This window comes from Globicephala melas, chromosome 7 (assembly GCF_963455315.2).
Source record: "Globicephala melas chromosome 7, mGloMel1.2, whole genome shotgun sequence".
Classification (NCBI taxonomy): domain Eukaryota; kingdom Metazoa; phylum Chordata; class Mammalia; order Artiodactyla; family Delphinidae; genus Globicephala; species Globicephala melas.
Window position 1 is genome coordinate 59,409,888 of NC_083320.1, and position 14,778 is coordinate 59,424,665.

Below are 14,778 nucleotides of genomic sequence, written 5' to 3' on the forward strand. Positions count from 1 at the left end.
GATTACATAAATGAACACAGAAAGGCATTTGGCTGCCTTAGTGTTTCTCAAAGAGGCCTTTAACTGTGGATGTTAAAATGGATTACAGGAACTTCTCTGGTTGCGCAGTGGTTAAGAATCCACCTGCCAATGCAGGGGACACGGGTTTGAGCCCTGGTCCGGGAAGATCCCACATGCCGCGGAGCAACTAAGGCCAAGTGCCGCAACTACTGAGCCCGCACGCCTAGAGCCTGTGCTCCGCGGCAAGAGAAGCCACCGCAATGAGAAGCCCATGCACTGCAACGAAGAGTAGCCCCCGCTCACCGCAACTAGAGAAAGCCCGTGCAGAGCAACAAAGACCCAACACAGCCAAAAATAAATAAATTTATAAAAGGGATTACAGCAGGACTCTCAGAGCCTTGAATATGTTAATGAACATTGGGAATCATTTCTAAGGGGGTATATTATATTATCGTTCCCAAATTTTTGAAGATGTCATCTTGGTTTTGTGTTTTGCTCTGCAATTGTGCGTGTTTTGGGAGGAACAGCTTATGAACTTGTGAGGTTTTTTTTTAACATCTTTATTGGAGTATAATTGCTTTACAATGTTGTGTTAGTTTCTGCTGTACAACAAAGTGAATCAGCTATATTATAGTATATGTATATCCCCATATCTCCTCCCTCCCACCCTCCCTATCCCACCCCTCTTGGTTGTCACAAAGCACCAAGCTGTTCTCCTTGGGCTATGCGGCTGCTTCCCACTCGCTATCTATTTTACATTTGGTAGTGTATATATGTCCATGCCACTCTCTTGCTTCGTCCCAGCTTACCCTTCCCCCTCCCTGTGTCCTCAAGTCCATTCTCTACTGAACTTGTGAGATTATAGCCTGGAATACACTCTGGAAAATGCTGACGTTAAAAAACAGACATGGGTCCGGAAATTAAATAATTTTGGAAAATTTTTCATCAAATAGTATACCAATTGCTTAAATCACTGAGAAATTGTGTAGGACCCATAACAGGCAGCTCTAAAATCTCGTGCCTCTTCATAGCAGCAGTATTCCTAATAGCTGAAAAGTGGCAACCACCCAAATGTCCATGAATTGATAAATGGGCAAACAACATGTTGTATATCCATATCATGGAATATTATTCAGCTGTAAAAAGGAATGGAGTACTGATACCTGCTACAATGTGGATGGACCTTGAAAACATTACGCTAAGTGAAATAAACCAGACACAAAAGTCTCCATATTATATGATTCCATTTAAACAAAATGTCCGGAATAGGTAAATCCACAGAGACAGAAAGCAGATTAATGGTTTCCAAGGACTGGTGGGAGATGAAAATGAGGAGTGGCTGCTAATGGGTATGGGGTTTATTTAAGGGATAAGGAGAACATTCTGGAATTATATAGTGATGATGGTTGAACAATCTTATGAATATATTAAAAACCACCAAATTGTACACTTTAAAAAGGTGACTTTTAGAGTATGTGAATTTTATTTCAATGAAAAGAAATCCAGGATCCCATCATACCAGATGGTTATCTCTCCCATATTATAGGAATTGAGAACAACACACCTTTTCTTGTCACAATTATATTTAATGAAGATAGTAGCTGTTATTTACAGAAGATATACATACATACAATTCCTACACATTAAATGTAGCCTAATTGTGAAAACAGGAAAAAATGTACTCCAAAATTACATACTAAATAAATAAAAAGTAATTATTTGGCACAATATCTATCATGTAGCAAATAAATAACTCTATACCATTGATTGAATGAACTATTTACAATATTTGAAAGTGCAAAACAATTGCTGAAAATTAAGATATCTGTGATAACATTTAAGTCCAGAAAATATGTGGGTTTTTTAATCAGTAACAATAATTAGCTAATAGTAAAGGTTTTTTTTAATGCCCAGGAAAATAATTTTGAAAAATGTTTTCTGAATATTGTGTTCTTTTGAAGTGTCTTTTTTTTTTTTTAATCTTAACGCTAGCAATTTTAAGAACCTTGGAGTTTCTCAGTGGAATTCTTATATATGTACTCCTGATTTGTAAGTTTAAAAAAGTTACATTGTAAACATAAATATTATTCTATATGTCATTCAGAAATTACAGACCAGTCCTCCCTAAATTACATAAGCAGCCAGAATGTTTTGTAGTAACGTGGTCGGGTACAGTTCCTTCAGAGGTAAAACTATGAAGATGGAAGAATACAGTCTCTAATTTGGAGTTACACGGATTCCTCAACCCCTTCCAAAACCTCCATGCTCAAATCAAAATGTTGAGTTAGAAATTATGAAACTATACCACCAACGATGCAGGCAAATAAATACCATTTGTAGCACATCTCATCCTGTAAACACTCCTAGAAAAAAATATCAGCTTGATACTTCTCTTGACAATGATATTTCTACCATACTCTTCATGTGGGTCTTATTTTATGTTTCAGCAAAGAAGATGGCACAACTGGAAATAAAATACGGTGACTACAAACGGGGGATTCCTAAGCTAGTGTGTGCAAGCTGTGTGCAAGTCAAAGAATTTCTTCTTTTGTCATGACGCTGGTAAGCTGAATGCAGCACTGAGATGTCTCAGGATGGGTTTTTGCTTGTTTTATAGAGTTCTCTAGTGACAATACAGTGAGTACTAGCATAAATGGCATTTTTGAAAGATTGTGGACTGGACGCAAACCGTTGTTCTGAGCACTTTAAATGTCTATGGTCGACGAGGCTCTAATCTGTGTGACATCTGTGATAAAGTTCTCTGGTTGTCAATCACATTTAATTGTCGTACGTAACTCCGGACATCCTGATGGTTTTTATTAGCCTGAGCTGCATCAGGATCTGTTGAAGAAGAGAGCAGGATTAGCGTTGCATAATATATGGATATAAGATACAGCCTTATTTACTCCAGCTTCTACGTTTATCATAAATTCCTGGGTTCCATCAAGACCTTTCAACATGTTATATTCATTGAAAGGTTTCTACTTGGATGTTCCATCTCCTCCCTCCCACCCTATTCTTCCCCTGGAATCACATTTCCTTTGCATTACATATTGTAAAAAAAAAAAAAAAAAAGGCACCAAATAAAAGTGAAAGCATCGCCTGACAGCCCTGGTTATACATTAAAATTGTTTGCCCTTGCCGTCCCACCTGTGTCTCACACTCCCTTTGATCCAGATGAGGACTAATGGCATAGTTTTCATTAGCTCCTAACAAAAGCACTTAACACCTGGGCTGAACTGAAGCAAGCAAGTGTGAGACTAGTAAGTCCGACTCCCCTCATTACTTGCATACAATATACAGCATTATTGCCTAGATTGTGTGTTCTTAGAGACTGTCCATACTCAGAAAAAAAAAAGAAAAATCAACTCGGGCTGAAGGCATGACTTGTGCCCGACCTTCAATTCTCCGATGCTATTTGTTCTGAAATCCCAATTACCATTCTATTCTCATCCACTCCCCAAAGCACTCGAGCAGCAGAGCTATCTGAAGTTAACCAATTTCCCTAAAACTAGGCTGAAAGAAGAATCAAAGGCTCAGATCCCTACACAGCGAATAGACATGAATGAGGAAGGCCATTTGACAGTGGTGAACTGGAAACACAGTTCCCTTCAGAAGTGACTACGCAGCTCTTGCATGCTGATGCCATGTGGGGATCTGCACCCTGAGTGGCCGGATCTTCCTTTTTTTCTAGAGAAATGAGAAATCTGGATTTCTTCTCTGGGAATTCTTCCATTTTTGAATGGTGACATTATTTCACAATAAAAGGGAAAAAAAGCTCCGTTTAGATCCAACACCTTGGCCATGGTCCCTGGGTGGCCTCTGCCCTGTGGATCCCTGGTGTGGGACACTGGGAGTGGCCAGGCCAGCCTGGACTCTGGACCAGTGTTCTTTCCGCCATAGCACACTGCCTTCTGCAGTCCATCTGTTCTCTTTAGATCCACACACCACTCCCAAAGACAATTAGAATGCCATCTGCATGAGGGGCGAAGGGGAGTGCTGCAGGTCTGAACGCAGAAAAGCAGAGAAAAGATACAAAGGCCCCCACTTGCTCTAAGAAGAAACTCATCAGTATAATTATCACATATAAATAATGCCACAGTGTTTAATTTCCTCGCTTGTCACTGGCAGTGTACTCTACATTTACAATATAGTGTAATTACATTGTACATATTCCCACAATGTTTATGAATCTATTCTTATAGCTTTATCTATAGATTTTTGACTTCGGAGCTAAGCAGCTGTTGTTTACCAGCAGTTACTGATAACTTCAACAAATGCAGTGGAGATTTGTATATATAAAATTTCCCCCCATGTCTCTAGGAGATATAGGAGAACGTAGGAGTTACTTCCAAAGAAGTTTATAGAACAAAATATATTCTATCTTGGTTCTTCTCTGGTTCTTGGACCTCATGGAGAACCTTCTCAAGGCTTTGAACCCTCTTAGGCACACAGCATTTGTGTTTAATTTCAAGAATTTCCTAGAACCCCCTGAAGGGCCATGGATTCTAGGTTATAAACCTTTGTTGTGTAGACTGGCGTCACTTATATATTCTCATACTCACTTGTATAACTGCCTTATGATCGTGTCTTTATACATATAATAAATCACTAGATGAAGAGATATGAGAGACTGTAATTCTGGCAGAATCCACATAAGATCAGTTGATGAGGTGCAAGCCTGCACCTTTTGGAAGGAAGAGGAGGCATAATCATTTGAATCAAGTTTTTAAAGACCTTGCTCCCCAAGTCAAGACTATTTTTCCTAGATTTCCCCCCCGGGCATTAAAAAATGAATGTTTAGCAGTTCTGGTATCCTGTGTTAGCAGACCCTCGCTTTGGGCCAGTCCTGTGCTAGGAAGAGCAAAGATAGCTCTGATGAATAAAACAAGAAGCTTTTAGTCTCTGAGCACTAGGTTTATTGGAGGGGATGGTACTGGTAGCCTCGAAGTCATGTCAAATTATCATGTTAAGTTAATGAGCCCAATGACTTCAATGACTCATACAATGAAGTTATTAGCACAAAACTTTCTAGGGGCTACCTTCTCACTCCCAGACCGGCTGCAGGGAGCCAAAGCTCCAGCCCCTACCCAAAGTCCTAGTCCAGAGGAGACAGTAGCACTGGCCTGGCAGGGTGATCTGCTGCGATGATGCAACTTAACTCCCAACAGTTTAAACTTGCTATTTATTATTAGTGACGCTTTTCTATTAAAGCATTGTATTATACCAGTTTCTGTACAGATTTAAGAAAAACACCTTAATTCACCTAGAAATTCTAGAAATATAATATGAATTCCTGCTGTGGGACCTTTTACACATGTACTTACAGACATTGATGCCTTCTCGCAACACCCCAAGAGACAATATTGTCTTTCCCAGTTTATAAACGACAGAATGAGTCATTACGAGTTGATGTGAGTTTCTCAACGTGAAGCAGTGAGTCATAAAGAGAGTTGGTTAGAGTCAGGATTTGTTGGCAATCATGCCTTAGTTGTCTATCCACTCTGTTAAGAGCAGATGAATTCTCTAAGTTCATTCATAAAATAATATTCTTATGGTTATTTTAAATGCAAGGCCCCTATCCCATGGGATTCGTGGTCCAAAGGGTCTCTGACACCATCAAATATTGTCCAGACTTCTAGAATGTCTCAGTAGCCTCACTGAAAAGGACTTAGCCACCAAGATCCATATTGCAGCGGCATTAACTTACTGAAGGGTTGGCTCCTGCAGTATCTCACCGTTCTGGCAGTATTTGCAATCATGCGCTAAAAAGAATAAAAAGAAGAACTGAAATGCAGGTAAACTTAGTGTAGAATCCAAAAAAGAAAACAAACCGTTATTTATTTCAGCAATACCTGGGAGCACAAGAAACAGCAGGTTCTGAGATGTGGATTATCTGGAGGCAACTGGTTGACGTCTAACCTGTTTAATCACTTGAAAGAGGCACCCACCCCCGCATGCTCCCCTCCCACGCATACAAGGTATTTGTCAGGTGAGGAATACTAGTGGCATAACTCTCCTCTAATTGCTTGTTCCTCAAGATGTAAAAAGCAGGCTGTCGTTCCTGAGAAATGGACCTTACTCCTCAGGACTCGTTTTTACCATCCTTTCTTGAGGGCACTGTGAATTTGCAAGAGAACCTGTAACTATTCTAGATCTGGAGAATGGTTAGCTTGTCAAGTTCCTCACAGTAAACAGGACTCAATAATGAGGTGTTTGATGATATTCATGGAACAATCATAGACATTCTATGGCCACATTTTTCCTATACACTATGCATTATTAACCTTTCTCATCTTCCAGCAAAAGTGTGTGTTTTAATGTTCACCTTAATTATGTGATTCCTTCCCTCCTTCCTTCTTCATCCTTCCTGATTATAACACTAACATGCATATTTTAGAATATCGTTTCAGACAGTAACTTCAGTTATATTTTGGTACATTTCCTTCTAATACTTTAAAAAATACATAAGCATGTTTTTCAAAAAACGGAAGTCATAACGTACATGTTTGTTTTGATCTGAATCTTTTCATATGGCATTATGACTTTTCCATGCCATTTGCATTTTAAAATCCTTTTTAAATAAGCAGGTATTCAGTCATGTGGATGGATCATAATTTATTTAACCTTTTAATTTTGTCATTAAGCGATCTCAATTTCTAAGTTTTGGTTGCCATAAAAACTTATAAGGAAATCTTTTGAACTGTGCTCAACTTAGTTAAAAACAAGAAAAGAAAGAAAGAAAGAAATGAAGGACAAGAAACGTAAGGAAAAATATCAGTGAGACTGAAGCACTGTTTCTGAGTCACCACGTACATTTCTTGCTCGTGGTATTTTAAGGGTAACTGTGTAAACTCTCAGGACACGGGGACCCCCAGTCTCTGTGTAACATCTCAGGACACCTTTGCTCTCAAGGCGGTCCGCAGAGATGGTGGATTAATTCTAACACTAGCGGAAAATCTGTTAAGGCTCCAGCCGGGAAAAGAGACTTTCTAATCTCTGAGTGGCTATTTAATTCCAGTCCTTGCTTTTTTCTCTCCTGGAACCTTGGCTTGCCAAAATATAGAAAATGGCTCTGAGAAAACTGATGTAGTGTTAAAAAAAAAAAAAAAATCAACGAGAGGTTTTTTCATAGAGAGTTGGAACTTTACAAATATGTACAGGTGAACATTCATAATACCTCACTAAATACTGCTCTGAGGCCTGTGGCATGCACCAAGTGACATCTGTCTGCACTGGGTAATTTCTCACACACAAAGAGGCACTTGGAAAAGTTAGAACTTCACTTTCATAAAGGTTCCTGCAAACCAGGACGTCCGTTGATCAGCATGAGAAATATATTACAAATACCTCCAAGAAAATGTAACATACAATGTATAATTAGCCTCCGATATATGGAGCCCTGAAATAAACAGTAACTACGATAATTTTCCTGCTAATTTACTTTAAGTTGTTTTTTCGCTTCTCCAAGGGCTTCGCATTTGAAGGGCACAAGTATATTCCATGTAGAATTATTGTAATTCTTCAGATATTGAATGGAGTGTAATTACTGAAAACCCTGGGAAATGCTGCCAGTGTGCCCCTCCAAAGAATAATAAAACAATTAGCAGGGGTCAGAAACCTCTTCCTATACCATTTTGTAGGGAGTAATTGTTCTGCTTTTCAGTTTTGAAAGCTAAAACATTTCATTCTGACTTTGGTTTTGGACTGCTCTTTACAGCTATACTCTGAGGCTTCATAATTTTTAGCTCATTATGTAGTTTAAAACGTGAGAACAATTGTTTAAATCAGTAATTTCCAGCTCTGGAGTTCATTCTACCTTTCTAAATCTTTGATTAATTTTAATAATGGTTTTAATTTTGACGTATCCCTTTTAATTGTACTCAGAGATAACTTCAGTTTAACTTTGCAATCCACATCTGGCTTTGCAATGAGGCCCATTCTTTCCCTTTGAGGTGGCTGCACAATAACGTAATATGTAAACCCTTAGTAACAGCACCCGGACTCTACTAGCACTGCTGGTCAATGCAGTTACGGAATGCTTTCACAAGGCCAAAGAAGGGTTAACTTGTTATCTCTAACCCCACCCTCTTTTGCACCCACTGACACATGCAATATTTAATATGCTGCTAACAGCGACAAGGTGCTTTCCTGGGGCTGCAGAAGGAGACTTCAGAAGGCCCCTTCTTCGTTTGTCTCCAGGGGCCTAAGGCCATCAAAGCCTGCCTGCAAATAATGGCTCCCCACTGTTTAAAGGCATCAGCAACGAGGAGCTCATCACCTCCAAGGACAGCCCCTTGCAGTTTTAGACATGTATGACTACTGGACATTTCTTTATCATTTTGAGTCCAAGTCCCTTTTTTTTTCCACATCATTATTGAAGTATAATTGCTTTACAATGTTGTGTTAGTTTCTGCTGTGTAACAAAGTGAATCAGCTATATGTATACATACATCCCCGTATCCCCTCCCTCTTGCGCCTCTCTCCCACCCTCCCTATACCCCTTTGCTTTTCACCCCACTAATCCTAGTTCTGAACTCTGGAGGCACAACACATGTGTTTAGTTCCGCTTTAAGGGGACAGTTCTTTAAATACTTGAAGGCAGCTATCACGGACATCTCTTCACCCCCAAGTCTTTTCTGGTTCAGCCTAAATTTTCCCACTTTCTTCACCAGTTTCTCATAAGTTTGAGGTATCTTGTGGATAGTGTCTAGCGCGGTGCCCTACCCTAAGCAAATCACAGAGTGCAGAAGAACCACGATTTTCCTTCCTCGATCTAGATGATGCTACACACCGAAGTCCACGATTTAAAAAAAGCCACACTGCTGACATCTGAACTTATAGTGAATTAAACCTCTCAGCCCTCTTCACTGAGCTTCCTTCTCTATAGACATGCAGATGGTTTCTTGGACCAAAGTGGAGGGTTTTGCATTTATCTCCACTAAAAGCCATCCAGTTAGTCTTTCTATTCTTCCGCAGGCTTAAGCCTCACATGTCATTTCTGACGGCAGATGACTGTTTATTCATTGCTGTTCCCAGTGAAGGTTGGCAGAAACTAAGGTTAAAAGACATAGGCTTTATTACCCAACTGCCACAGCAGGGATGAAGCCAAAAGTTATACCCTAGGCTTTGTGGCGCTGCCAGAGCACGCTGGCCTGCCTGGAGCAGACAAGGCAACTTTCCTACCAGGCCAGGCCAGTGGGAAGATACCTGATCACTCCAAAGCAGAGCTTCTCATCTTTTTTCTTCTCCCATCCCAGCAAACCTGAGGTTATGGCATGCTCCTGTTAGTAACTGGCTTGTTAAAACCGTGATTTGTAATTCAGGGGCAAGGTGAGGGGAATGTGTTCCTTTAGAAGGCGCCTGAATCAGTGCAGGTGGGCAGTGTGAGCCCCTCTTCGCACCTGACCTGACTCTGATACAGCCCCACCCCCTGCTGGGAAGCCCCACCTTAGGGTGTGCTCGTCAGCCTGCCCTGGAGGATGCTAGCCAAGAAAGTGGTCCACAGTCAGAATGCCAGGCTTCCCCTTGGGAATCCACATTCCAAATTTCCCACAGCCACCACTTGCCTTGGGACTAATGCAAAGTACAGGTTTTCAGAGCTTCTTTGCAAGAATTAATATGCTCATACAGTTTTTCGTCTACAGGGCTGAGAAGTGGACCCAACTGAAAGCTGATGGACCTCCCTCTGGACGTGAACTCACACGGGGAAGCTCAGAAGGGAAAAATAAGGTAGCAAGAGAAGGCTTCTGTAACTACCCTCAGGTATTATTTATTTCTTCTTTTTCTTCAGTGTTTATGTATTTATTTGGAAGTAATTTCAAACTTCCAGAAAATGTGCAAGAGGAGTCCAGAGAACTCGCATACAACCTGGTGAATGACTCTTAACAAGAACAACCATCTTAAGGGCACTTCCCAGGCGTCGGGCCTGTCCTGTTCGGCAGCTCACCGGGACAGCTGACCAACGGTGAGAGTCTGATCTGGACGAAGGCGTAGACAGCGCATGCCCAGTGACACTGTGTCAGGTATTTATTTCTTTATCAAGCTGAAAACAGAGCGACTCAGAAGCAGATGTCCTGCCTGGGGCCTGAGTTGCACAGTGACCGGCACAAAGATGCTGTCCAGAGAGGGAGTGGCCAGCTGTACGCACTTGAGCCCGGCCCAGGAGAGAGGCCCTGAGGCTGTGGTCCCAAACACAGATCTCCCTCAAGCTCGGATGCAAGTAATTCCTTCTCCTTGAATCCAGTGAGGGGTCAGAGGGGGCTCTTCTCAGATGGGGTCCTCGGGGCCCAGGCCTCCCCATTTACCTTCTGTGGCACCCTCCCCTCGGGGGCAGGCTGGCCACCTTACACCTTCACTCCTATCCAGATGGTCGATGACCCACCAGGCCTCCCCAGCCGTCTCTGGCTTTTCTGGCCAGCTCTGTATAGACTCTTGTGCCCCGTCTAAGCTCTCCTGTCCCTGAAGGGGAGTGGACTTTCATGTCTGTTTTTCAAGTTCAGGCCAGCAGGCCCTCCAGGCAACACCACCGTGCACTGTTCCTCTCCCAACCTCCTACGCACAGCCAGCTGCTAGACGAGCCTGCCTCTTCTTAGGCCACGCTCGCTCTCTGCTCCAAGTCCCTTGAGAAGGTGCTCCCAGATGTCAGGCGTCTTCTAAACGCCTGCCCTCAGACGTTTTTGTCTTTCCTTCTGTTGCCCCTTGAGATCTTTGCCCTCCTTGTTCTTAATGTTTGTAAATTGCTTTTTCTTTTCTTCTTTCTGCCCCTACTCATTGGACTCTGCCCCCGTCCATATGCCTGTCAAATCTAGGATCTCAGTCAACAACTCCTTGCTTACCACGTGTAAAACCACATTCGCACCATTCTGTTTATTTCACTCAGACCCTCATATATTTGGGACAAGAATTTTTTTCCACATGTATATCCAGAAATATATTTGTCTCTCACCTGCGAAGACTGTGCCCATGACAGCAACCAAGTGGAATTAAAGGCAAGGTGAGGACCAGAGATAAAAGATAAAAGGGCCCAGGAGCTGAGCCAGTCTTCACCGTATCCCTGAGGAAGAACCCCAGCCCCTCTTCTGGCCTACGGATCTTTAATATCCAGGAGGTGAGTGACGCACAGATACAAGCAGGTAACAGGCATGATGCTCATGGTATATTGTACATACAATGGCCGTGGGGACATGGCAGCTCAGGTGTCTGTGCAGGCGCTTGCAGAATATTGTGCATCTCTGAACGCAGGGAAGGACACCGAAGGACTGACACAATTAGCACTACAGGGAGGAGGGTGGACAGAATAGTGTCGAGTGAGGAACAGAAAGCTAAGGGAGCCATTTTGCGTAAGGTATCGGTAACATAAAATGCTTGGGACATTCTGCTTAATCAGCTTTTCTGATAAAATAGAAAATGCTTTTGGATTAAATCTTTGTTACATAAATTCCTTTATAAATGCTTTAGTGTACTGTCCTATCTCACTAAGTCCAACACTGGAATATAATTGGGTTATTCTTTTACTCAACAAATACTTTTACTCAAGTATTTCTTGCATACTTCTGATATGCCAGACACCTTTTTGGGTGCTAGAGAAACCAAACGGATAAGATACTTGGTCTAGGACATTTACATTCTAGTGGAGAAGACAGGCAATGAAGAGGCAATAAAGATCATCTTAGAATGTGAAACCGGCTGTCAAAGCAAGGTTATCTGTTGAGATCCAGCTGTCTGGCGAGGTGTGGATGGTAGAAGAATATTTGAAGGATGGTCGGGGAAGACCACTCGGAGGAGGGACACATGAGCTGAGACCTGAATGATGTGAAAGTATCAGAGTGGTGAAGACTGAAGGAAGACAATTTTGGGCAAAGGTAACAGCTAGTGCAAAGGCCCTGAGGCAGAAAGGAAAAGAAAGAAGGTTGGTCTCACCAACTTGGACTGAATACAGCGTAGATGAAGTGTGAGATGAGGCTGGATGGGGACTCAGGGTAACAAGTCTGGATTTGATTATATTTAACATGGTTTTATTTTCCTCTGATACAGGAAGTTACCTCTCTTTGCGTTTTGCTTTTTCACATTTTTTTTTTAAATTGAAGTATAGTTGATTTACAATATTGCGTTTGTTTCAGGTGTACAGCAAAGTGATTCAGTTATGCATATATATGTAAATATATATTTTTTCAACTATAGTTTATTACAAGATATTGAATATAGTTCCCTGTGCTATACAGTAAATCTTTGTTGTTTATCTTTTTTATATACAGTAGTGTGCATCTGTTCATCCCAAACTCCCAATTTATCCCTCCCCAACCCTGCTTCCCCATTGGTAACCCTAAGTTTGTTTTCTATGTCTGTGAGTCTGTTTCTGTTTTGTAAATAAGTTCATTTGTATCATTTTTTTAGATTCCACATATAAGTGATATCATATGACATTTGTCTTTGTCTGGCTTACTTAGTATGATAATCTCTAGGTCCATCCATGTTGCTGCAAATGGCATTAATTTATTCTTTTTTATGGCTGAGTAATATTCTATTATATATATATATATACACACACACACACACACACACATATATATATTTTACATATCTATATACACCACATCTGCTTTATCCATTCATCTGTCAGTGGACATTTAGGTTGCCTCCATGTTTTCGCTATTGTAAATAGTGCTGCTATGAACACTGGGGTGCGTGTATCTCTTCTATTAGTGTTCATCTTTTCTGGATATATGCCCAGAAGTGGGATTGCTGGATCATATGGTAGCTCTATTAGTTTTTTAAGGACCCTCCATACTCTTCTCCATAGTGGTGGTACAAATTTACATTCCCACCAACAGTGTAGGAGGATTCCCTCTTCTCCACACCCTCTCCAGCATTTGTAGACTTTTTGATGATGGCCATTCTGACCAGTGTGAGGTGGTACCTCATTGTAGTTTTGATTTGCATTTCTCTAATAATTAGCAATGTTGAGCATCTTTTCATGTGTTTGTTAGCCATCTGTATGTCTTTCTTGGAGAAACATCTATTTAGGTCTTCTGCCCATGTTTTGATCAGGCTGTTTTTCGGTTATTGAGTTGTATGAGTGGTTTATATATTTTGGAAATTAAGCCCTTGTCGTTTGCATTGTTTGCAAGTATTTTCTCCCATTCCATAAGTTGTCTTTTCATTTTGTTTATGGTTCCCTTTGCTGGGCAAAAGGTTATAAGTTTATGTCCCATTTGTTTATTTTTGCTTTTTCTATTGCCTTGGGAGACGACTGACCTAAGAAAATATTGCTACGATTTATGTCAGAGAATGTTTTGCCTATGCTCTCTTCTAGGAATTTTATGGTGTCATGCCTTATATTTAAGTCTTTAAGCCATTTTGAATTTACTTTTCTGTATGGTGTAAGGGAGTGTTCTAACCTCATTGATCTATATGTGGCTGTCCCACTTTCCTAACACAACTTGCTGTAGAGACTGTCTTTTCTCTATTTTGACATCTCTTTTATTACTGTTTTGAACTAGTTTATACCCTTTATTGATTTTTAATACTTCATGTGTTTATGTTTTATTTTCTTAACTGCATATAATCTCCTAAAAGCTAAGGACTACTTTTTGGATTTCTTTATATTTCCTAGCAAAATTCTTTGCCTAGACACTCTACACATATTTAATTGCTTTGAAAAAACATAGCCTTTGGAACATCTGCATTTAGCCCAGTTCATGTATTCTATATAAAGAAGTAAACTTTCAAAGTCCTTTGGTAGATTTCTATTGTGTTGGAAAGGTCTGGGAATTGGGTGGATTTGAACACTTAAAGATTTTTATTTGGAGATTCTTTTTTCCATAGCTTGATATAAGTCCAGTGCTCTAACCGTGAATCTTGTAATAATGTTATTGATGATAGAAGACAAATTGTTGCTAATAATGTAACGGCATTAGTGATACAGAAATATAAGGGTTCAAAACATTTCTCTTCCTTTATGAATTAGCTTCTATTACTGTTTCCAGAAGGATAGAAGTTTGCCTTAGGCTTCTCTTTCCAAATAAAATGACTATCTTAAAATAATATTCATAAATAAATCCACCTAAATATGGGTGTGTCTGAAATAGAACCAACCTCCTAATACAGCAGCAACTGTGGCTATCAGCATGCTTCATGCAGCCTGGGGTAGTGGCAGCCGGCCAGCATATTATCCTCTGATCCATTGCTAGTCTACTTCCTAAATGTTATAAATATTCATGTATGCCATAGAGAGCTACAAAGGGCTTTATTCAAACATTTTTTTGAATATTCCTTTATGTTCCCCCCAAAGGAAAGAATGTCTGCTTTTTTTTTTTTTGGCATAAGGATCAGAGTGTGAATTCCCTTTTGTTCATACTCATAAATCCTGAAAACCAATATGCAACAAATTCTCTAATCCTCATTTCATACCTCAAGGGTGAAGAGGTTCAAAATAAAAATACTTCGGGTTGGCATGGTAGTTCACCGTGACTGTGCAATGTTGCCACCAAGAAAAGACATCTGTGCTCCCGACTACCCTGGTGACTTCTGCCCCTGGCAGGGGCTCCCTCAGGGGATACAGCCTACCAGCCCCACAAAGGCTGCCAGCTCTGCTTACCACCTTGGTGAGCACGATGAATGACTGGGAAGCTGCACGGACATGAACCTGAAAAGGGAGACAGACACATCCTTCCCCAGGAATGCAGTAATAACACCAGCCACTAGTGGGAGTTGTAAGTGGTGGTGGTATGGGGGCAGGGGTGGGCTAGTTTATGGGGAGAAAAGGCTGGAAAGTTG

General features: G+C 40.9%; 1 protein-coding gene across 6 annotated transcripts in view; it reads right to left on the reverse strand.

Annotated features, from left to right (window-relative positions):
- Window positions 1-1,490: 1,490 nt before the first annotated feature.
- The window catches only part of RAPGEF4 (Rap guanine nucleotide exchange factor 4), a 317,781-nt gene continuing 304,493 nt past the window's right edge, over window positions 1,491-14,778 (reverse strand). For 5 of the 6 annotated variants that reach the window (XM_060302243.1, XM_060302240.2, XM_060302239.2 and 2 more), the window contains 2 exons: window positions 5,711-5,765; window positions 1,492-2,841 (listed from right to left, as the gene is read on the reverse strand). In XM_060302243.1, the coding sequence (XP_060158226.1) occupies window positions 2,714-2,841; window positions 5,711-5,765 (183 nt within the window). In that variant the 3' untranslated portion in view covers window positions 1,492-2,713. Of the gene's footprint in view, window positions 2,842-5,710; window positions 5,766-14,778 lie in introns of all 6 variants that reach the window. The other variant, XM_030851867.3, reaches the window with a different exon arrangement.